Raw genomic sequence first — 22,996 nt, 5'->3', positions numbered from 1 at the left:
CAATGTATACTTTCATCACTAAATTTAGGTGAAATATGCAAAAGACGCTACTGTCAGCACTAATATTGCGCGGCTCGGAGCCGGCTTTGAGTCCGCCCATTTAATTAGTTAGGCCAGGCCCATACGATTATTACATTTATCCCCCTGACGATTAACAAAAATTAAACATTATTCAAGTTAAATTAAAAGATCTTAAATATACTTAATAAATTTTGTACATATATTTTGAATGCATTTAAACATCACTAAATTGAATAACATATTTGTTGTGTTCCACAAATTTAGAGCTTCCGTAACGATATCCTACACAGCTCCAAACTCATCCATCCATTTAACATATTTCTCTATGTCTTCTTCGGAAACAGATTTGGAGACCTTGGCTAGCGCCTCCTGAAAATCTTGAGCTGTTATCGGCATGTTAAGTTCATCTTTAGGAATAGCTTTGATTTGCTCCGGGGTAAGGCCCTGGATTCGGCGTCTCATGGACATCATACTAGCATCCCTACAAACGTTAGTTATGTCAGCACCAGAGTAACCAATCAGTCCGTCAGCGATCTTATCCTTATCGATATCAGCCTCTATAGGCAGCTGTTTGAGGTTTATGTCAAGAAGGGACTTTCTACCCTCTGGACAAGGTAGAGGAATGTAAATCCTCTTCTCAAGACGTCTACGCAACGCCTCGTCAATATCCCAGGGGAAATTTGTGGCAGCTAAAACAATAACACTCTTGGTGGGCCCGTCAGTGGTACAAGCTCCAACACCGTCCATTTGTATCAACAACTCTGACTTTACACGTCTACTAGCCTCGTGCTCTGAATCAGAACCACGTTTTGAACAAATCGAGTCTATCTCGTCGATGAATATTGTGGAGGGTGCGTAAAATCGGGCCATTTCAAAGAGAAGTTTGACAAGTTTTTCAGAGTCACCCCGGTACTTTGAGGTTAGGGTAGATGAGGAGACGTTGAAGAATGTAGTGCCACATTCCGTAGCTACCGCTTTAGCTAGGAGAGTTTTACCAGTTCCTGGAGGGCCCACCATCATTACTCCCTTCCAAGGACGCCTGAAAATTGGGGTTTCGATTTTAAATCATCGTATAATATCTAAAGTGAATGAGCCATGTTGATAACTTTTAGAGGGGAGAATATTTTGTTTTGTATTGGATTTAATTTAATAGATTACCTCGAACTAAATCTACGCACAACACATCAAATCATAGTTTGTCATATTTCAGTATATTGCAACGCACATCATCTCACATAGCATATAATACACTTAAAAAGTAATATAAATTAACCTAATGCCAGTAAAGAAGTCAGGAATCATCATGGGCAGGACGACAGCCTCCTCGAGGAGTCGTTTAGCGTCAGACAAACCAGCTATATCCGCCCAGTGAACATCAGGGTTACGTACGATAATATCTCGATCTAGCTGCTCCACCAGGTCCTTATCGTGTCCTGGAATGTGGTTGGTATGTTTGAGAATGAGATGTTTGTAAATCAAGATACTAAGGTTGATCAGTAGAATCAGTAGTAATATTACTGGCTCTTGATAATGGCAAGTTACATTCTAGAAGTTCTACGAACCAGATCCGTCGAACTTTGGCTCCTCGTTATTCTTGACAGGACGCTCAACTTTAGGTGGTCTACCAGGGTAATCTTTAGCGGGCTCCTTCTTAGCTGCTGCCTTGTTTCCTACTTTACCACGGTCTAGGTAGTTTCCTCGTCCACCTGCATTACCCGCTCCTAGTGAAATTAATAGTTAGAATTAATTGAGGTAACTCAATTTTACGATTCAAAATTCAGTCGGAGTAAGAATTAGACTTAGTTCGCAGTATATAAATAAAAATCCACATTAAGGTGGACGAAAGTAGTTTCTGAATCCTGAGCTTCAAAAACAAAACCTCACCTCTTCGCGCAGGAGGAGGATCATTTCTCTTGTTCTGTCTAACATCTCTGTGAACAGGAGCTCTGTTCCTGTTGCTCTCTGCAGGTGTTGGTGGAGGCCACACATCTGGATCATATCCGTTATCGTCCTGGGGCATGATGAAGTCATCACGTGGTCCATCACGTGGTCCACCAAGAGGTCGCGCAGACGGCACCGGATCTGACATCTTGAAACTGGCGAGAACTGCGGAGATGTCCTTAACGTGCTCGTACTCTACGTTTATCTGGGTCCGGACTTGGGACCACTTCTGTTTCCGATCATTCTCATGTACTGATGTGAGCAGCTTCTGGATCTGGGACAATTTGAGGGATTATATTAAAAATAGATTTTCTTTAAATCTGAAAATCGATATTGTGATGCAGTGCATCAACAATTTAAGAAATGAACAATCGTGTGGGTTCAAAATTAAAAGACGGATCGTATCATATATTGAAAATAAACGAACCTCTTGTAGGACGCCCTGGTAGTAAACCATGGCGGTATCATAGTTACCAAGCAAAGCGTACTCTCTTGCTAGCTTACAATCTGAGTCTATCTGTGTAAAACTCATGACTAAGATATTGAACTTATTTTAGAAAACTTTTATTCAAGTAGTGATTTTCAAAAGTTAAAAATATTAAGTTTGGTATCAGGTATGAACATGGTTATATCATTTCATTGGCAGAATTTTCAATTAAAACTGAAATTGTCAGGTAAAAAGAAACGTATAGTACTCTCGGTAGAATAGTTGGAGGGACAAACTACAACAGAAGAGCAATAAAAGTCGTCATTGTGTTGTATCATATCAACATTAGTTCAGAAAATGTGATGAAACCATACAAAAGTGGCATAAAGTTCTACAAAAATGTAGTTCATCACTTGCACTATACACTATACGTACTACTACTCATATCTTAGCACTATACCGTATGTACATATTAATTCCAAAAAGGACAGGCTTTATATCAGGGTCGTGATCAGGAGCTCAAGTCAAACCACATGTAGCAACCAGCTCAAAATAAATTATAATCAATCATTATGATAACTAGAAAAACCCTAATTTCATTTCTTTTCATCATTCTCTGCAGCTTCGGCTGCCTTCTGTGCCGCTGCTTCCAACAAATGCTCGGGAGCTTCCCGGTAGTTTGGGAATAGTTCCCACGGAGTGTCCATCTCGAACTTTCTAAATTCTTGGGCTACTTCGACTGGTTCGTAGACAACACGCGCTAATTCGTTATCGTACCGTACCTTAATTAATATCAGGATGATGGAAACTAAACTTCGATTTATTAAATACTAATGGGTATCTGAGAGAATCATTATTTTAAGGGAAGATAATTTGACAATATATTCATTTTGACACAAGTTGCATTTCACTGCTCTCGCACATTATGTACTTGATAAATTACACGTAATAGTAGTGGTCATAATGGTATAATAGTGGATATAATAGTGTATATTATAATAGTGAATAACAGTGAATAATAGTGGATATAGTTGATAATAGTGGACACAGAAGAGAACTACGTACCTCAGTATAACCGGTAAGAGGGAAGTCTTTCCTAAAAGGATGTCCTTCAAACCCGTAATCAGTGAGAATCCTTCGGAGGTCAGGATGTCCAGAGAAGAAAATGCCAAACATATCCCACACCTGACAATAAAGTGGCTATTAATATTGGATAGTAACATTCTAAAGCACTGAAATTTTACAAATTACAGAATTGTCTCCTCTTTAACACATGATCACCACGAAAACAGTTATAATAATTGTCTGGTTTTGTCATGTTGTGATGCTGTGACAACCTGTATCTAATAGATTTATTGTTTCCATAAGTATTAGATAATAAAGTAATCAACAAAGTTCTCACAAAATAAAACAAACCTCCCGTTCCCCGAAGTCAGCAGATTTGTAGAGCGCAGTGACCGAATCTACCGGCGTCAGCTCATCCGTGTATGACTTGACAATACAGCGCGCGTTGTAGTGGTGCGACAACAGACAGTATACCAGTTCAAACCGGTAAGGCCGCGACGGTACGTCCACTGCCGTTATCTCCATCAGCGCTTTAAATTGAGCGTTGGTGTGGTCTTTTAACATTCCCATTACTGGTACTATACCTGCGAGAGAATAACTCATAACTGTCAAACGTAGAAATAAACAAGAGCAACAACTCGATATAACTATTGACTATGAAATAAAGTTAGTGAAACTTTTAATACTTTCAATACTACTAGTATTATAATTACAAATAATTTCAGTAAGTTAAGCTATGTAAATATTAATATTTAATGTTGTTATGGGGTGGCAAGTCCCCATTCATTGCAGTCCGGTAGTTTTACTGCCTCTTGTACTGTATTACAACACAATAATATTGCAGCAGAATAATACGACATATTGCTACAGAGTAGACAGTTTGTAATTGGTAATTTTCAGGCTACCTAGTACCTTGAGTTTCTAAATTTTATGACAAAATAATAACGGTAAAAGAATTCATTATTTTACACTTGACAAACTCTAACCTTCTGGGTGAATTAGGATTTCTAGCTCATTGATAGAGGTCATCCGTACATCCTGTACGTATTTGGGAAGAATTGATGCGACATATTGACCTGGAGGAATAGAAAGTGTGTAAATGCTCTGCTCAATTTGATGAACAAATACTGTGGAGTCGAAATCCTGTTCACAATTGTGATATAAATTCTAACCGTGGCAACTAACGAAAGGTACCAAGAATGAAAGAAACAATTTGCAAGTGCTACTCAAAAAATAAGAAAGTCACAAAGTAAGTTCAACAAGGAAACTAACCAAACTTCTCAAGTCTGTCAACATCTGGGTAAGTTTTACACTCGGCCTCATCATCCTCACGTCGTATTATAACATCTCTCGCTTTGTGGGTCTGCAGTACTATGTGTTATAAACGTGTGATTCTGTTATAAACATGTGACTGACTGTGTTATAGAGTGTTGTTTAAACTTCTTGATCATGCACGCTATTAATTTTAAAACACGTCTGAATGTACTATAATATGAATCACTCTTCAGTATGACGTGTTACTTGAAGTTATCAGGAATAGAATAGGATATTCATGGGAAAGAAATAAACGATAAAGTTTTATCTGACTAAGGTGCAAATATCTTAGATTAAACATTCAAAATACACATATAAAACTAAAAGATGGTATAATTATTAATTAATAATATAATTAATTAATGTAATTCACAGTTATCTCCGGGGCCAACTTCAAGTTACAACCCTAAAAGTACAACAATGTAAATGTAGTGTGTAATATCCAGCAGATTAGTTACCTTGTAAAAATCATTAGGAGCATTATCAGAAAGGAACCTGGATACAGTAGGAGTAAGAGTCCGTCTAGCAAGGAGACCTGCTACAGGCCGGGCTAGGGTACGTAATGCACTGGCACTCATCATCTTACATCTACATTATAGTGGTATTGTGTTAATTAAGCAGTGATAGAAAGTGGCAGTAAGTTGTATAATTAGTTTGATTTTAAACCAAGATCATTGGTTGGTAGTCAGTCTTTAAGGGTTGAGTAAATTTACAACAAGTACGGATAATAATAGTCAAGTTTTATGTAGAAACTCATCAATAACTTAAATCAATATGATGATATTTATTAGTGTCCACTCACTGTCCAGACTCTAAATTATTCCGGATGTTAACTTCCCAAGTCTCAGATAAAGAACAATTTGAAAAAGTTATCAATATTTTAAAACCGAAACGATTAGTGGAATAAGTTAATTAACCGTGATTAATGAATTTTGATAATTCACTAGTTAAATGCATTAATTAAAACTTCCGTGTAGCGAACTAGATTGGCACATTTCAGTAAAGGCGTATTTAAAGAGTCTTATGAAAAGCTTCATTGAACCACTGCAACTGAAATAGTTTAAGTAACTTATTCAAGCCTCTGGTTCAATGCCATACTCTCCTATTCTCATAAGATTGTCATTTATCAACTCAGGATACTTGGGCATGTATTCATCTTCTTCTCGAAGTTGCGCAGGAATACTTTTCGTCATGAAACCAATAGGATCGTTCTCGATGAAGAACCTGTCGAATTTATCCAGTACTGCCTGATCAACGTCAAGTTCGTATTCCTTAAGCCAGTGCCACATTCTTACAGCTCCGTCAAAATCGTTGTACCTGATTTGTACTAATGGTTAGCTGGCTTACTAACTTTAAATCAACATGATCATTATTTTTTTTGGGTCTAGTAGATACCGATATATGGAGTCATGATATATTTCAATTGATTGATCTCAAAACTTATAACCTATGAACACGTACCGGACGTAATGATCAATACAATCATGCCACCAATCTCGGTCAGGGTAACTCTGAGGTATTGACTTGTAAAACTCCTGCAATCTGTCCGTCAGAACGGCTGAGTCAGCTTTCTCTTGATCAGACTGTCTTAAGTAAAGTGGCGATCCAAACAAACTCCAAAACTGAAAGTAACTTCTCATTACAGCTGATCCCCGGTTTTATTTAAAAGAAATCAATAAACACCAATCACTGATGTAGAATCTCATGAAATTTCTAAGCTTTGTCCATAAAGTAATGAGAATGATGACTTACCCTAGTTTTAGCTTTATAGAAAGGATCAAACATCCAGCACCACGGTTCGTTCTTACTAACACCCCAGGTGTCTGGAATGGGCTCTGCTAACCCAAACTCCTCATTGAACTTCTGTTCCTCATCAGCATCAGGGTCAGCAGGGTGGTAATACTTGGGTTTAGCTCTTATAGTCCTCACTGGAACACATGCAAGCCCTGGTCGCACTGTTTTCACTAGTGTCCTTAGCAGCGACATCTCCTCTTAGCAGTGTGTTACATAGATAGCGTTAACTAAAGTTGTGTGAAGATGAGAAATGATCTAGATCATTATATATATATTATATGTAAATTCAGTATTAATGAATTAAGATAAATCTCGTCAAAATGTGAGGTTATAAATTTCAGATTTATCATCAACACAATTAAATTGCAAATCATAAAAACGATCTCGAAGTAAAAAAACGTAAACTTAATTTATAATCAGTATTTATAATTTACAAAGATTGGGCATTGGGCAATGTCTTAAAAAGCTGGATGCAATTGGTTTAATTTTATCTCTCTAACATGATCAGTATATATGTTCAAAGGTTGCAAGCAAGGAAATTAAAATGATCAGTAAACAAGTTAATACCCTCCTCCACTGTAGATTCTGTCACCTTCAGGTAACAAATCACCTCGCTTGCGGCCATTATCGATAGCAACCTGTCTCTTTTTATACCACCTCTCTGGATTATTGTCCATATCTTTGAATTTCAATTGTAGCTCCTCCCTAAGCTGTTGCTGATGGTCTGATAACTGAGTCAAAGATTTTGGATCGTTCATTTCAAAGAACAGTTCAAATTTATCCATAACATCCTGATCCATGTTTATCCAAATATCATGAGCGTCAAACCATTTAAAACAGTCTAGTGCCCCTTCATAATCATTGTACTTGGTGTAGTGATCTATAAGATCGTGAAACCATTGTTGATCTGGCATTTTTTGAGGTATCTCTAAGTAAACTTCTTCTAGTCGATACATCAGCTCATTCCATTCTTTGACTTCTTGAGGTGATTTAATCTCTGGAACCTTGCCCCCGAAAAGTATTTGAATCTGCAGAAACAACATTTTTTTAGCAGACAATTCATATCAAAAACAAACACCAAAACTGCTAAAACTTAATTACCACACAGTTCTATTTCTGTTACCTATTTGTCACTAGAACTCAAGTTAAATGACGTTGAAACTATGAGTTGACATTATATGCAAAACAAACTTACATGCATTTTGAATTTCCACCACCGTGAAACTGTGAACTCAAGAACTGGATTAACTTTTTTCAAGTAGAGCTCTTCCCGCACCTCAAAGTTTTCATCAAACAAGGTATCTTTTGACATATCAGGACCTTTACTCCGGGTGTCATAAAAACTGAGGTTACGGGAACAGACATATCCAATAGCGACTAAGCGCCTTGCAAGCATGGCTACTGAATATTGACGAATTTATTAGTCTATTTATTGTGAGGAACAGTGGAGCTCCATTGGAGATGAGCAGATGTAAATATAGATAATAGCAATATAACAATTAAAAATTAGTTGTTTTCTTTTTGAACAACAGAACAGATGTATTTTTATTTTGTAAACAACTAAGTAAAGTATTTAAACAATATACACATAATATCGGCAATACAATGACCCTATATAAAATCAAACCCTGAAAATGCAGAATATTTCCAATCTAAAATATTGACTGAACCACTTGAACAGATGTAAATTGCTTATAAAGCTGCAACATGCTTATAATGATTCAGCATGGACTTCAAGCGATTATGACATAATGCAGCTGTCATTTGAAAACAATCCCCTTCAACAAATTTAATCCAGTGTTCTCGGCCCACAGGTTCCTCCTATTAAAAAATTTTGATTTTGGTAAATGTGTGCTGACTCCACCACCTATGTATTTAACCTAATATTTAGTGTATTACAGGTAGACATTGACTTAGGTAGGTATTTTTCTCTTAAGGTAGATATTAAGAATTTGGAAAATTTCTTAATTGTATGACTATTTCCATTATTGAGACGTTTTTAATATTTAATTTAAGAGGGTTTTTTTATAGGACTGGTTCACAGTGTGAACAGATTCCAGATTTATATATTTTTAAAGTGATATTTAATAAATGATTAACAGAACCAATTTTAAAGTTGCCATAGTAAAGCCTTTAGGTCCAAAAATATACCCATTATGCTCACTTAAAAACAACTCTAAATCAGTAGGCTGTCACTCTATTAATGCACCACACCGCTCCCTCCACTGCACTAAAAGTTATACAATAAATTCTACAATCCTGGGGGGGGGGGGGGCCCCACCATATTAAAGTATATTAAAATGTAGGATTTTTCCCGATTTTGACCCGGGGATATACTTTAATATACTTTAATATGGTTGCCCCCCCCCCCCCCCCCCCCCCCCCCAATCCTAATTTTGTATCGTGATGAAGACTGGTGTCCATACAAAACATTTACTAGGTTGCCGTTTGGTGTGAGCAATAGCGAACAGCACGCACACTCCTTTGCCCCGTCAACCTATATCTAATCTATTTAAAGAGTGACAACCATACTACACATTGAATTAGGATCAGTAATCGACCGGGATTCCCGGCGCCGTGAAATCCCGGCGCCGGGGGAGCTATTTCTTCCCGGCCCCGGCCCCGGCCGATTTTCAATTTTTGCCGGGAATTTGGCCGGGAATTTTTGATCGAAATCGGCCTAAAACTTTCATATAAATCTTAAAATGGATTTTCAATTTTGAAAGGATGATGTCCAGAGTGCCAACTTTTATTTATTTTACCAAAATATATATGAAATCTAATTACCTTCTAAACTGTTCAATTGATACGAACATTATATTGTCATGTAAAAATAAGTTCAGATCCTAAGTCCTGAAAAGTTCTAACTTGGCCGTGGATTTATTAAATTCACGGCCCCGGCCAAATTCCAGAACGGCCAATTCCCGGCCCCAGCAAAATTTGGACATTCCCGGCCCCGGCCCCGGCCCGGCCAAATCCTAGCCCCGGTCGTTTGCTGATTAGGATTCCTTTAAATATCAAATCGATTTATTGTAAACTTTTTTACTCTGTAATAAATGGCATAAAATTGAATTTTTGTTTAACTGAACTTTTGTTTAACTGAATTGGGACCACATACGAAATGTACTTTTTTAAAAAATAAGATCGAGAGTTGTACAACGATCACCTCCCATGCAGAAGGCCCGGGTTCAAATCCGGTCAGATGCAAGTCGGCCAGTTACCAAGCTGTGATTTGGTACAGCTTCGGCTGGTGATACACACTCTCTGGCTCGAAGGACTAACCCCCTACAGCTAGTATCGTATAGTGCCTCAGCACAGAGTAGCTTAGGGTTACCGAAAAGGGGATAGCACCTCAGGTCATCCCAACTTGTAGGAGAGACCTGCCCTTGTTTTTGTATCTTGTTGTTGTACAAAATTCCGTGTTGTTCTCTTCTACCAAGACCCCTTTCAAAATAAAGACGGACTAATTTAAATCTTCTCGGCTTAAACTTGTTACAATGTGATCTTACAGAACTGTCGCATGTTCAAAATATCTAATAAATATTTTTTTAATTAAAATATTTGTTTTATTATAGTCACATAGAAAGACAAAAAAGAGTAGATACTTAGAGGATTCATTTAGATGTAGCTTCAGTAACAAGCAACAAAGATGAATTGTTGACATCGAAGTACGATGTTTCATGGTCGCGTTTTAAAGTTACTGGAGGATAAAATGCACTGGAGACAATGGGAATCCCCCTTTTCTCATCAGTAAGGATATATGAAAACAATGTTAGAAACCAGGCAAAGTTCACATATAGATATTAGGTATTCCAATATATGAGATTCAATAAGATGGAACAACTCCTATGATAGTTATGTAAAATAATATGAAATACTCGCTGTAGCGCTCGATTTTTATACTACGGTATTAATATGCGAAAATATGCGCGGCGCGCCTAAATATTTTTATTCGATACATTCAAATAAGTCTTTTACATAAATCTGACGACAACAGACGGTAGCTAAACAAGAAAAATAATTTGCGCAGTGCGGCCCAATAGCACAATTTAGTACAATTTTTACCTCAAGATCCAAAAATATATTTACTTGGCGTGTCATTTTTTAAACAACAAACAAAAATACGTTTTATTTTTTCCCCAGATTTACTGGTGGCAAGAAAATAATTTGATGTTTGATGCGCGACATGATCCAATACGCAGTAGTTTGCTCTAACCAGAGCCCTCTCGCTTGCAGCTAGTAGCGCGCGACCGCCGAAGGTGAAACAAGCGCGTCATGCAGTCACAGGGGGGTCTGAAACCAGGTTTTCGATCAAATGCTGCCATTTGTAGTCAAACGTCGCCAACAGTTGCTCTCGTCCAATGAAATCGCTGCATTTTGCAAGTTAGTATGCATAATTGAATTACATATATTCATATGCGGAGCTTGGCTTACATAATGCAGCGATTTCATTGGACGAGAGCAACTCTTGGCGACGTTTGACTACACATGGCAGCGTTTGATCGAAAACCTGGTTTCAGCTCCCCCTGTGCAGTACGCGCGTATACACATGGCTATGTGAACGTTCACCTAACCATGTGCTTTCGCGCCACTTTGGGCGCGCTTGTTTCACAAGTTTTACCGCCGTGAGGCGGGCGCGCGCTACTGCAAGCGCAAGGGCTCAGGATAGAGCAAATATTGTGAACGCAGTAGTCAACAGGCCCAACAATCCAAAATGGAACACAGAACAGGCCGGCTGGTGCATAAAACAATATTTGCCAAATTTATATTATTTAATCAGATCACACTTTTTATTTGAGAAGCACAGTTGACATTGCAAATGCAATTGTAATAAAAATCTTTTTTTAAAATTTAAAAACACATATTTTTAAATTTTAAGCGCGCCGCGCACGTTTTTGTGGATTTACACTTTTTATAATTAATTTTTTATGATGACAGAAAACTGAACTTCACTATACTTTCTTTGGATATATAAATGAATCATTAACACCATTACATAGGATTTAAACTAGATCATAGCATTTTACATCTAGCGGAATGAAAAAAATTTAATACCTATGACGTATATTATTATTGATTATTCGTAATTATAACGATCATAAAGAAAATCACGCATCCATATTCCATAACTTACACAATAAATGCATATTTAGCAGTTAAAGTAACCTTAAAGGGGATTAAGATTATATAGGATGCAGCATCAGATGGAATGAAAACAGGCAAGCCCCTTTTTAAAAAGCTTGTTGTCCAGTAAGCTGATAAATTACGAGCGTGATAAATCACTTTACAGTCGATCTTCGAGATTTTTCTAAAAGGGCCCCTGAAATGGTTGAAATGATCTACTTGATTCGATATATTTTCGAACGCTGATTCCGAATCACCCACATGAAATAAGGTTAAAATGCTTCCCTAGCGAGATATCGAATAGTCATTCAGAGCCACCTAGAGGAACTATTAAAAAAGTCACGTGACAGTCGAGTGTAGAGTGATTAATCATCATCCGATAAATTATCCAAAAATCTGGCCAACGATAAAATGTGGTAATAAACCACCGTTATCGCTCTTCGATGAGAAACAAGACAGCTGATCTCTCAGGCAGGGTCATTGAGAGTAGATTTGGGTAAAAAGTGTGCAACCCTGAGAGAAAATGGGGCTAGCATTGCCGGAAAAGGAAAACCGGGGAATGTTAGTTCTGATCACATGTTTATTTACCTTTTGTGACAGACTACATTTAACCGGGTTTACCCTTTCTAGCAGGAAAGAAAAAATTTTAGGAAAGAAAAAATTTTTATTTACCACAAAACAATCAATACATAATGTTATATTCATAAATAAATTCAAATTTCAATTTCAAACACATATACAGTACGCCGCGCACACAGCCACAATTTTCAATTGTTCAGAAATTCGTAGGTCAGCTGTAGGCGCCGCGCACAGTATTTATTTAATTGTTATCTTACAATTACATGTCGCATTTCTTAATTACTAGAGCCAAAATTTCAGAAGCAAAATAATTTAAAACATATTTCTGTCGTTCACGCAGTACAGGCCGTGAGCACTGCGATCTAATTAATAGATCGAGTAATAATAATGGAGAAATTCCAAAAACCGCGCGCTCGTTATTTGTGATTAAATTGAGTGCGCGCCTCTCAATGAAACTAATCAATGAAACTAATAAATCAATGTTTTAGCTCATTTTACAAAGTCAAATATTTAAAACAATTAAAATTGTATAGTGCTCAATTTGTAAATGACTAGTTGATCTTTGCTATTGGAAGTTTGTCAAGGACTGGCAGCTAGCGGGGCAAGGAATGCACGGGCTTAGGGGCTTTTGTGCACACCAGAACACTAGCTCGGTAGATTTTTGGAAACTAGAAGGACTGAAAACTAAAATTGTTTTTGATGGAGGCTGAGGCATGTTTTTGAGAGGGACGGTATAATAGCTTGTGGTAACAACTGGCCTTTACTTTAATAGGATGAAGTTTTAGTTTTAGGACAGGAAGAAGGCATTAAGAAGATTTGCTCTTTGTTTACAAGGCAGAATATAAGCAATGTTGGTTATAATATGTATCAATATCTAGATCTTCGTTTATCAAATTTCACTAAATGGGTTTAAAATTTTAATAGGGAGGGAAATTCATCAACTTTATTAAGTACCTATCAAAAATAAATCTTATATCAATGTAATATATTAAAAATCATAATCCTAAGTCTAATAATAAATCTGTTAAAAACACTTTCTCACTACACTGCGCTCACACACGTTAGTAAGACAAAGGAAAATGCACACCCAGCTAATTTTCAATTTCAAGATAATCATTTTGGATGTGTGGACCCTAGGGTAGACTTAATGTCAAAATTTAGATTAGAGCATTCGAAATCTTTGTTTGTCCAATCAAGATCAGCATGGTTATGCTGGTTGACGAGCAGTGATTGCTTCATCCTAGACTTCAGGCAGGCCACACTTAGACAGTAGTCACGTATACCAAGCTTAGGCACAATTACGTTCCAAATACGAGTCGTTCTGCTATTGAAGTTGTCAGGGGGGTCTGCTTGGCTTAGTATAAGGGTGGGTTTCCTACTTGAGCAGGTGAAATTTTCATGGAGGGAAATCGGAGCACGGAATTTCATGATTTTATAGAGCTCAAGGAAACAATGGTAAGTGTACAGGTTTTGGACGGCAAGTATTCCGTGTTCCTTGAACAAAGGTTTTGTGTGCTCTTTCAAGAAAAATTTTTTGTTCAGATTTTGGTTGCCAAACGGTCGAGCACGAGCACAGGTCTTAAATTTATCTAGGTATGCCTCCCTGTCGCCAAACAGTACCCTGAGACAATATTTTTGTGCTTTGAATACAGAACTTATACGAGTTTTGGCTGCCCCACCCCAAACCGTGATACAATAGGAGAGGTGTGATTCAAATAGAGTGTAATACAACTGGCGGTGTAAGAAATCTGGGAGGGAGCAGCGTAGGCGGCAGAGAGTTGATGTTGCATGGCTGAGAGAACGCCTAAGTGATTTTATATGTTCTTCCCAGGTTAGCTTTTCATCGATGACGACTCCCAGAAACTTAGCAGATGCAACTTGTTTTATTGGAAAGTTATCAATGGTTAGAGTATATTCAGAATTATTGTCAGTCTGGGAGGACGATGCTGGTTTAAAGTGAATGAAACAGCATTTAGACAAGTTGACATGGAGTTTGTTTGCTCGCATGTAGGAATATAAACTAGCTAAAAGAGAATTACCACGCATATATGCCTCCTTTTTAGATTTCCCAGTCACAAATATATTGGTGTCATCAGCGAAGGTGACAAATGATCCCAAACTGGAGCTGTTGGCGATATCATTAATATATAGGAGAAATAAGAGAGGTCCAAGAATCGAACCCTGAGGGACTCCAAACTGTATTTTCAAGGCGTCAGATTTCTCACCAACAACTTCAGTATATTGTGATCTATTTGTTAAGTAACTTTTTATAAGATCATTTGCCACCCCACGTATCCCATAGCCCTGTAATTTGACAAGTAATGTACCATGATCTATTGTATCAAAAGCTTTGCTAAGGTCTATGAATATGCCTAAGACATGATGCTTAAGTTTTAGAGATTCAGTTATAAGGTTTACTGAGTGATTAACTGCATGTGAAGTAGAGTGTGACTGCCTGAAGCCAAATTGTGTTTTAGATATTATACCCTGTGAGCTAGCAAACGAATATATTCTTGAGTAAATGATCTTTTCAAAGATTTTACCAAATATAGAGAGAGTAGAGATTGGGCGGTAGTTTTCTATCTCTTCAGGGTTTCCCTTCTTAAATACAGGAGTTATTCTACCAGTCTTTAGAACGTCGGGGAACGTGCCATTAGACATTAAGATGTTGATGTATCGACTAAGGATCGGTTTAATTACGTGAGATGATCTTTTGATTACACTAACAGGAATATCACTTGCTTTTCCATTTTCAAATCCTTTTATTATTTCCGTTATCTCATAAGGTGTACAGTCTTCTAACATAATCGATTTTTCATTAGTCTTTCCAAGGAAATCATAGAATGTTTTTATAGGGAGAATTGGTAAACCAGAGGCCTCACTGCTACTAAGTGTTTCATTGAGCTTAGGGGCAATAGAAACAAAGTAAGAGTTGAATCCATTGGCTATGACTCTACGATTCATGATTCGTTCGTTGTTTATGATAAAGGGAGGCTTAGTTTGCTTCTTTTTCTTGCCCCTGAGCTCATTGATTATCTGCCACGTTTTTTTGCTGTTTTCTATATTTTTATGGATTTCATTGCAGTAGTACGATCGTTTGGCGACCTTGATAATACTTTTAAGCATTCTTCGGTAGTCACTGAAGACTTTATAGAGCAGTACATTACCCTCAGGGTTTCTATTTGTTACAGTGCTTGACCAGTCTCTACAGAGTTCATGTTTTCTTTCAACTGAGACAATGATTCCATCGGTAATCCACGGGTTGAGTTTGGGTGTCCTTTTGGTAACTTTTGGTACATCAAGCTTACAGTGTTTATCAAGTGTTTCATTGAAGCAGTCCAAGAACTCATTGAAGTTTACCGAGGGAGTCAAGTCATTCACCTTCACCTCGAGTTCATTAACAAAATTAGTGAGTTTGGAACTTGAATAATCATAGTAGCGAACATGTTTAAGTTTTTCAGTACTGTTTTCGGTAGGAATTGACGTGAAGGTGAATATAAAGGCATGGTCACCAATCCTATCATTCAATACACCGGAGAGAAGTACATGATCTATCTCTGATGTGAGGATATTGTCAATACATGAGTTTTTACAGTTAGGACGGAAGTGGGTAGCAAGTGATATAGTAGGATACATATTGTTACGAAGTAACGTGTCCTCAAATAGCTGGCTGGAGGTTTGTACATTGAGGAGGTTAGAGTTAAAATCGCCAAGAATATGGAACTTTTTACCAGCCAACTGCTTAGATATATCCTCAAGAGTTTGACAAAAGGTCTCACTACAGCCATTTGGAGGACGATAAGCAACCCCATATGTCAGTTTATCACCCGAGCTAAGAGTAATTTCAACAAATAAGCACTCAATATCTTTTGTACAGTGAGATAGATTTTCGATTACTACAGCATTCAGGCGATCAGAGACATATAAGGATACTCCTGTTCCTTTTTTCTTATCAGGGAATGGTACTTGACAAAATGTTGTATAGGAGGGGATTTGGTATAAGCCTTGTTGGCTTGGATCGATGTTGGTCTCAGCCAATCCAATGACATCAAAATTACACGGGAGGGTCTTATGTTCTATTAAAAAGCTGTCAAAATTACTAGCAAACCCATCTATATTGCAAAACAGAGCGGGCAGATAAGCAGAATTTTTATTTTTCTCAGGAAAAAGTTTGCTGATTGAGTTTGCTAGTTCTTGTTTTGTGTAACGCTTACAGTCTTCAAGTATTGAAGAGAATTTAGCTATGGTGACATCTTCCTGGTTGTTTGTATCATAGAATTTATCTGAATCATCATATCTTTGGCTGCTTGGAAATGGGCAATACCTATCTTCTATTGTACTACAGCAATCACTGCACATCCATAGACCGTTTTTGCTTGTAAATTTCGCGGATCTGAAGCACTTAGTATGAACAACTTTGCTGCAATTTTCACATTCTAAGAGTGGCTGGCCAATATTAATGTATTTACTACAGGGGTCGCACACATCTTTAATAAGTTTCATAATCATGATAAACTAAGTGGGATAAACTCCCACTGGTCGGGTGCCCTTCCTTTGTCTTACTCTCTCCTGTCTCTCCCTCACATACACCCACTGTTTCAGACATCTCACAAATTTAGCAATACCAAGCTCTCCGAGATGGATTTCATCACCATTTCTCGTGAGTTTCATAGCAAGCAACCCTTTACCGTCTAAAAAGTGGCCAACACCAAGGTGCCATACAGTCTGGTTAAAGCTAGAGTACAACATTTCATCAACCAAGCTGTTGAATGCCATAATGTTTTTATTCATCTTAGGGAGTCTAGACGGTAAAACTGCTGTGACAAACAACTTCGCCTTAGGGCACAGTTTCTGGATCTGCTGGATTTTCAGGTGGAGAACGTCTACCAGCTGGTGTATATCACCAGGTGACTGCACATTTTCAACTCGTAGATCGTTGGTCCCACAAACTAAGATGACGTTGCTATAACCAATGCAGAGCTTAGGGTCTATTGCACTGACCTTGTTGGCTTTAACACGTTCACCGTTGTTTTACTGTAGGTTTATCCTGGATTTCAAGTTCTTCAGCAGACTCTTCAGCACGGGAGAATGGAGGAAAGGACTTGTACAGAGGGCTCATTGGACTGCTGGGGCTCTCTCTGAGGTTCGATGATTCTAAAGCTGATATCAGGTTTGGGCTGATCTTTTCAATAACCAGATTACCTGGAGGTTTAAGAACAGATGTCTCTGGTTGTTCTTGGGGTGACTTTGATGGACGTTTACCCAGCACAGCTTTCTGGGCCATTGCACTAGGGCTGTTCCTGCGCAGGGCTTTGTTGTCTGCTAGAGGTTTCTTCTTTTGGGAGGAAGCTCCTCTGCCGGATGGTGACATGCTAGCTCTGGATCCTGGGTTGGTAGGAGGAGGAGTGTGTCTAGGGGAACGCCTTTGGGTACTAGCACTTGAGGTAGTAGCCATGATGATATGATATCAGAGATATGTCCGGAGTCCAGGGGGCCAGCTTGGACAGACCCCTGCACCTGAAAGGAGAAGAGCATCAGCCGGTTCATTGTGAGTGATATGAGGTGGGTTAAGTGGGAATATGATTGAATAGAATTTTTTCAAGAACTTTCAAAAGAGTGATTGAAGTATTCAAAAATATGTAAATCATTCAAAGGTCAGACACACTAACAACAACAGGACAAACTGGGTTTGGATGGGGTGATTTGGTTTGAAATTGTTAAGTGTGTAGGTAAAATTGTTTGAGCAGAATTTTCAGAGTAAAAATAAATAAATTCAGGGCAAAAAATTTGTTGAGACAGGTATTCAGAGAATGCCTATCTTGGAATACTTCAACACTACTATATAATTTTTTGGACTAGCAATGGTTTTTATTAGGTGTAGTGACTAGTGGTATGTGAACACATGACGAACCGAACTGACAACTCAACTCATTTTCTAGGAGCAGTGATCCATCCTCCTTGAGCCCCCCATCGTCCAAACAAGGTCTCTAGTTCATTGTTAACATAACCATTGCTCAAATTATTTGTTATATAGTAGTGTTGAAAGTATTAAAACTCTGTGAACAGCAGTACCGCTCAAGCATGAAGTACTAAGCGGTACGCAGTTCTGCGTGAGGCGTAGACATTTGTAGCACACGTTTCATTCAACTAATCAATTATGTGACATGTAATTATATTAAAGCAAAAAGAATATTAATTTTAGTAATAATTGACGTAAACATATGTGTTTAAATAACATTTATAATCTAGCGAGTTACCAATAATATAATACTATTTGTTTGTATTATTGATTATATATGTTTACACTAGCCTATATTATGATGGAGATATACATCATATAATTGCTCCAATATTCAACACTGCTAAACAACAAATACCTACTCGCCCATCGATGAAGCAGTCGCCAAAACAAAGCTCAAAGTTAATATACCTTCGTACTTCGTTTTGGAAACTGTAGAATGCCAGTAAATAATTAGTGTTTCAATCGTGTATTCGATGGGCAAGCACTCGCCACTCGAGGCCGAGACAAACGGCACCGGCTCCGCCCTGCAACCATGAAGTAATGTAAGCAGTAAGGCGGGGCGGTGGTGTGCGCCGTTTATACGGCCCACAGCACGAGACATTTTGAGCTCCAAGACTTAAAACTATAAAAGTCCCGAGTTAAACGTAGCGACTTACCATCGTCAGCCGTCAAAAATTTAGAATTTGTATGTTATAAACTCTACGTCTGATATCAGTATAACATGTAATTTAGTTTGTTATTGGCTAAATTTTTAACTCGATTAAGCGATGCAGACGGATTAACTAGGCTCCTCCTCCGTCAAAAAAAATGGTGGATTAACCGATTGGAGCGGAGAGTTGCGGATTAGTGGCAGCAGACTACCGTCCAATCGGTAGGTATTTATAATCGTTATTCATTAGGTATTTATTTGGAATTGGTTGAATTCAAAGTTATTTTGTTATGTAATAAAGTATTTTGAGAAAAGACAATTTTTTTTGAGAAAAGACAATTTTATTATTTATCACCAATTGAATACATAATCAATAAATATATATCCGAATAAATTTGATTTAAAATTAAATGAAACAAGTATGCTAGCAGCTAGCGCGCTTGTATTTAATAAATATTCACGCTGTTAAAAATGGGTCTTACCACACCGCCACTCACATTAGCACAGTTGGTGAACGGACCCAGGCGCTGTTAAGCTTTTATGAGCCCTGGTTGACTGCTGAGAGTGGCGACGGGTCTGACATTAATTTTATTTTAGTTTTCCCTATATTCCAATAAAATTTTAGTTTTAAGTTAAATGATTTTTATGCGTTATTTAAGTTGAAGCTGCTTGCAATACATTATTGCTTGAAAATTGTTTAAATATGCTCGCTATACGCTTAATTTTTAGATACCGTATGTATATGTACACATCAGCTCATAATACTAAATAACAATAATAAATTAATTGAAAGCATGAAGAGGTCCAAAACCAGTTCAAGCATGCGACACTAGGATGGATACATTGACATCGGAAGCTGCAAGCTTATTAACGTTTGATTCCACGTTGATCCGTTATTATGAAGTCACCTTCAGGCGGTGTCGCGAAAAGGGTTTTTGACAGGCTGTGCCCTAACCATAATTAAACTTGTTTTACAGGTTTTGTACATACGACAATAATGTCGTATCTAACACAAACTGGGTATCGTATCTAACACAAACTGGGTATCTAACACAAACTTATTTTAAACCTCTTTTAGAATGGAAGTAAAGTTTGCATACAGTACAAAAGAGCTCTTTGCAAAACTAAGGATATTTGACGTCATTTCTGATGTGACCGAGTTCACAAGTCATCCAAATGGCAATGATAAGGTTATTCTTGCTATCAATAACGAACAGTCTGAATTTTGGGTTGAATTGATGATGGAGACACTGCTGAATCTTCATTATAAATTAGTCTCTAAACCTGAACATAAAAGGTTTGGCCAGTATAGATGGCAAAACGTTTATCCGCCGTTCAGGAGGTTGGAGGTTAATCTTTTGAAGTCTTCAATTACTTTTCGTTTCCAGTAAGTGTTAAAATGATAATATCTAGTTCATATTTTTAGGTTTTTCTTATTTTTAAGTGAATATTTCTGTTTGAGCACTGCAACTGTTGTTTATTAACTTATTTCTCTGACTTTCGTATTATGTAATCTACATTTTTGTTGATGCCAATGACCATGATTTCAGAAAAGAGGACTCATCATATGAGTTTTTTAACTGGATAGACGACATATGTCACAATGTGTGTAAAATCAGAGGAGATCCTCCTGAGAAATTCAGAGAGAATGAAAACATTTTTATTCTTCTTCAAGAGCAGGTTATAACAGTCATAGTGTCTTTTCTCGATAATTTTATTTAGAGTTATGACATAATTAGGTTGGTATTTCAAATATTTTCAACAGAGTCATAAGTATAAGCGCATGATTATTTATATTTTGGACAATTTTTGCAGGAGGAAGAACAGAGATTGATACCTCACCTTAGAGTGATTCAGTTACCCCCAGAAGAAGGTAGGTTCATTGAAAATCCCCCTTTTAGTTCTTTGTTCTAGCATTAAGTTTCATATGTCACCACAACATTGGAACATTTATAAAAATAATTTGGAACATTGCAATTAAACACCCCACTGAGGAGTGGGTGAGTGCATAAGCAAGAACAGCAAAGTAGGTGGCTGAAAGGCACACGCAAAGAAAATTTTTATAATTGTCAATAATTGTTTATAATGACATATATTTACAGGAAAAGGGAAAGAAATTACAAAGCCAATAAAAACGATTCAACCCTTAGTCTATAGTGCAGAGCCCTCTTATGATATTAAGTCGAGTCATCAAATTTTAAATTACAAAACTGATTCTCTTTCTATTGCTGAAAATTTATCGCAGCTGTGTTTCTTAATTAATAAAAAACATTTGTGATATAAAAGAGGCTTTAAGCCATTTTTATTTTAGATGTGCTACACACAAACAGTAACACATGTGTTGCTCATCGGTAGACAGCGGCTTTTAGAATCTAACTGGTTAAATTTAAACTTTCGTAAAATTATGCAATGTTTGACATGCAAGACAAAATCTGAAATCTGCAAAAACGATTAATGACTTACAAGGGATTGTGGACACTAAACAAATAATATTCTGATTCCACAGCACACATTCACTCAACAGTGTTAATTTAACATATTCCATTTGATTTTTACTGTGTTTCAAAAATCAATGAATGTTTTCTTACTTCTTTTACTGCTTTTTATGATTTTACTCAATACTTAACTGTTGGTTTCTACTTGTTTCATTGCTTTCATATCTAAAATTGATTTCCCTTATTTTGTCTGATACTATTTTCGAACTTTTAGTCTATTCAATCAATGCTAAATTCATAAATCTAATTGTATCGCTCTAGGATACAAGCAAGCATGGCTGAGGCACCCAAAACCGACAATGTGAGTTCAAGCATTACGGAATATTAACCAATGCAATCATCGTTTTTTATAATCAAAAAGTATACTGTAATCTAACAGGCGATTTCAATTAGCTTTACCAGGGACCAATCGAGTAGAATCCAAAATCACCTCCCTAATAACCCCAAGCCTATACTTGATCCTGAATTTTGAAAAATCATTCAAAAATAATGAGAATCATTGTGATCAATTCCTACATGAAGTTTACTTTTCAGGCAAAAACGTCTGACGTGTACAAGACTTTGACCAAACTTCCTGAAAGGTAATCAGTGCCCATCTAAAACAATATCAACATGTTTATCATGGCTTCATGGACAGGATAATATAATAACAGCATACAAATGCTTAAAATGAGATTTTATCCTTAAATTGCAGCCTGTAAGATCATGTTAAAACTAATAAAGAGTCTTTGACCTGAAGATAAAACTTAAAAGGAATAACTAACTGGAAACTAACTAATTAACTAATTAACTAATTAACCATTTAACTAATTAAAAGTAATAATTAACTGTTACAATTTCACAGGTTTAATGATCCCTCGGTTCTAAAAGGTTACGAAGAGAAGCCTCTTCATCCTGTCTACCGTACTTCTAGCAGGTTGGCAGAACTAATTGTTAGCACTAGATCCGTATTATATGAAAGTGACGTAGCTAAAAACATGGACCTAGGCTTAAAACGGAAATTTTTATCAGAACTTCAAGGTATTTATAATAAAACATGCTAACTATTTCCTCTTATTACCAGCACCTACGGAGGAACAGCTCCCTCAATCCACACCATGCCTAACCAGTTCCACGGCCGAGGTAACAAGTTTACATCGCACATGGCTGCTGCGGGCAACTACGAGTACCATGGGCTTAACACTGCCCTGGACAAATCTCCTGTGTAAATTACATAGTGATGTGTTGAAGTGTTCACAGGATACAAGTGTTGTGTGTACGTTAGTACTTTAAGTGCATAGTTTGTTCGAACTGTTAATTAATACGGTAATACTTTCTTTCGGCTTAAAATATTTATTCAGTTGATTTCAAGTTTGGTCAGATCAGATATTTTTATTAAATCAGTTTATCACATTGTAAAGTGTATAAAGATATTTACAGATGTACATATGCTTATCATATATACTTATTTAAGTTTAATCATTCATTAATTTATCAAACCCTTATTATTAATGCTGTTTCATTGATTACGAATATATTGGTTTGAGCTTAAATATTGATCGAAGAGATTACGATCATAACACTGC

General features: G+C 37.1%; 3 protein-coding genes across 3 annotated transcripts; 1 reads left to right on the top strand and 2 right to left on the bottom strand.

Annotated features, from left to right (window-relative positions):
• Positions 1-182: 182 nt before the first annotated feature.
• LOC134819260 (katanin p60 ATPase-containing subunit A-like 1) lies at positions 183-18,316 on the bottom strand. Its single transcript, XM_063829085.1, has 6 exons — positions 18,281-18,316; positions 2,390-2,498; positions 1,906-2,236; positions 1,584-1,742; positions 1,295-1,454; positions 183-1,060 (listed from the first exon to the last, which is right to left on the bottom strand). The coding sequence occupies exons 2-6, from the start codon at positions 2,492-2,494 to the stop codon at positions 304-306; spliced, it is 1,512 nt and encodes a 503-aa protein (XP_063685155.1). The 5' UTR covers positions 2,495-2,498; positions 18,281-18,316; the 3' UTR covers positions 183-303.
• On the bottom strand, positions 2,714-18,310 carry LOC134819261 (NADH dehydrogenase [ubiquinone] iron-sulfur protein 3, mitochondrial-like). The gene is made up of 10 exons (XM_063829086.1): positions 18,269-18,310; positions 7,758-7,960; positions 6,521-7,590; positions 6,230-6,390; positions 5,227-6,085; positions 4,727-4,817; positions 4,441-4,530; positions 3,806-4,038; positions 3,455-3,574; positions 2,714-3,171 (listed from the first exon to the last, which is right to left on the bottom strand). The coding sequence occupies exons 5-10, from the start codon at positions 5,347-5,349 to the stop codon at positions 2,986-2,988; spliced, it is 843 nt and encodes a 280-aa protein (XP_063685156.1). The 5' UTR covers positions 5,350-6,085; positions 6,230-6,390; positions 6,521-7,590; positions 7,758-7,960; positions 18,269-18,310; the 3' UTR covers positions 2,714-2,985.
• A 2,582-nt stretch (positions 18,317-20,898) lies between the features above and the next one.
• On the top strand, positions 20,899-22,918 carry LOC134819259 (piercer of microtubule wall 1 protein-like). Its single transcript, XM_063829084.1, has 5 exons — positions 20,899-20,902; positions 21,691-21,732; positions 21,966-22,012; positions 22,276-22,347; positions 22,495-22,918. The coding sequence occupies exons 2-5, from the start codon at positions 21,706-21,708 to the stop codon at positions 22,637-22,639; spliced, it is 291 nt and encodes a 96-aa protein (XP_063685154.1). The 5' UTR covers positions 20,899-20,902; positions 21,691-21,705; the 3' UTR covers positions 22,640-22,918.
• Positions 22,919-22,996: the final 78 nt, after the last annotated feature.

The sequence above is a fragment of the Bolinopsis microptera genome, chromosome 8 (genome assembly GCF_026151205.1).
Source record: "Bolinopsis microptera isolate Bmic1 chromosome 8, MBARI_Bmic_1.0, whole genome shotgun sequence".
Taxonomy (NCBI): Eukaryota; Metazoa; Ctenophora; class Tentaculata; order Lobata; family Bolinopsidae; genus Bolinopsis; species Bolinopsis microptera.
The sequence above is the reverse complement of the archived record's forward strand: the minus strand, read 5'-3'. Positions and strand labels throughout refer to the sequence as shown.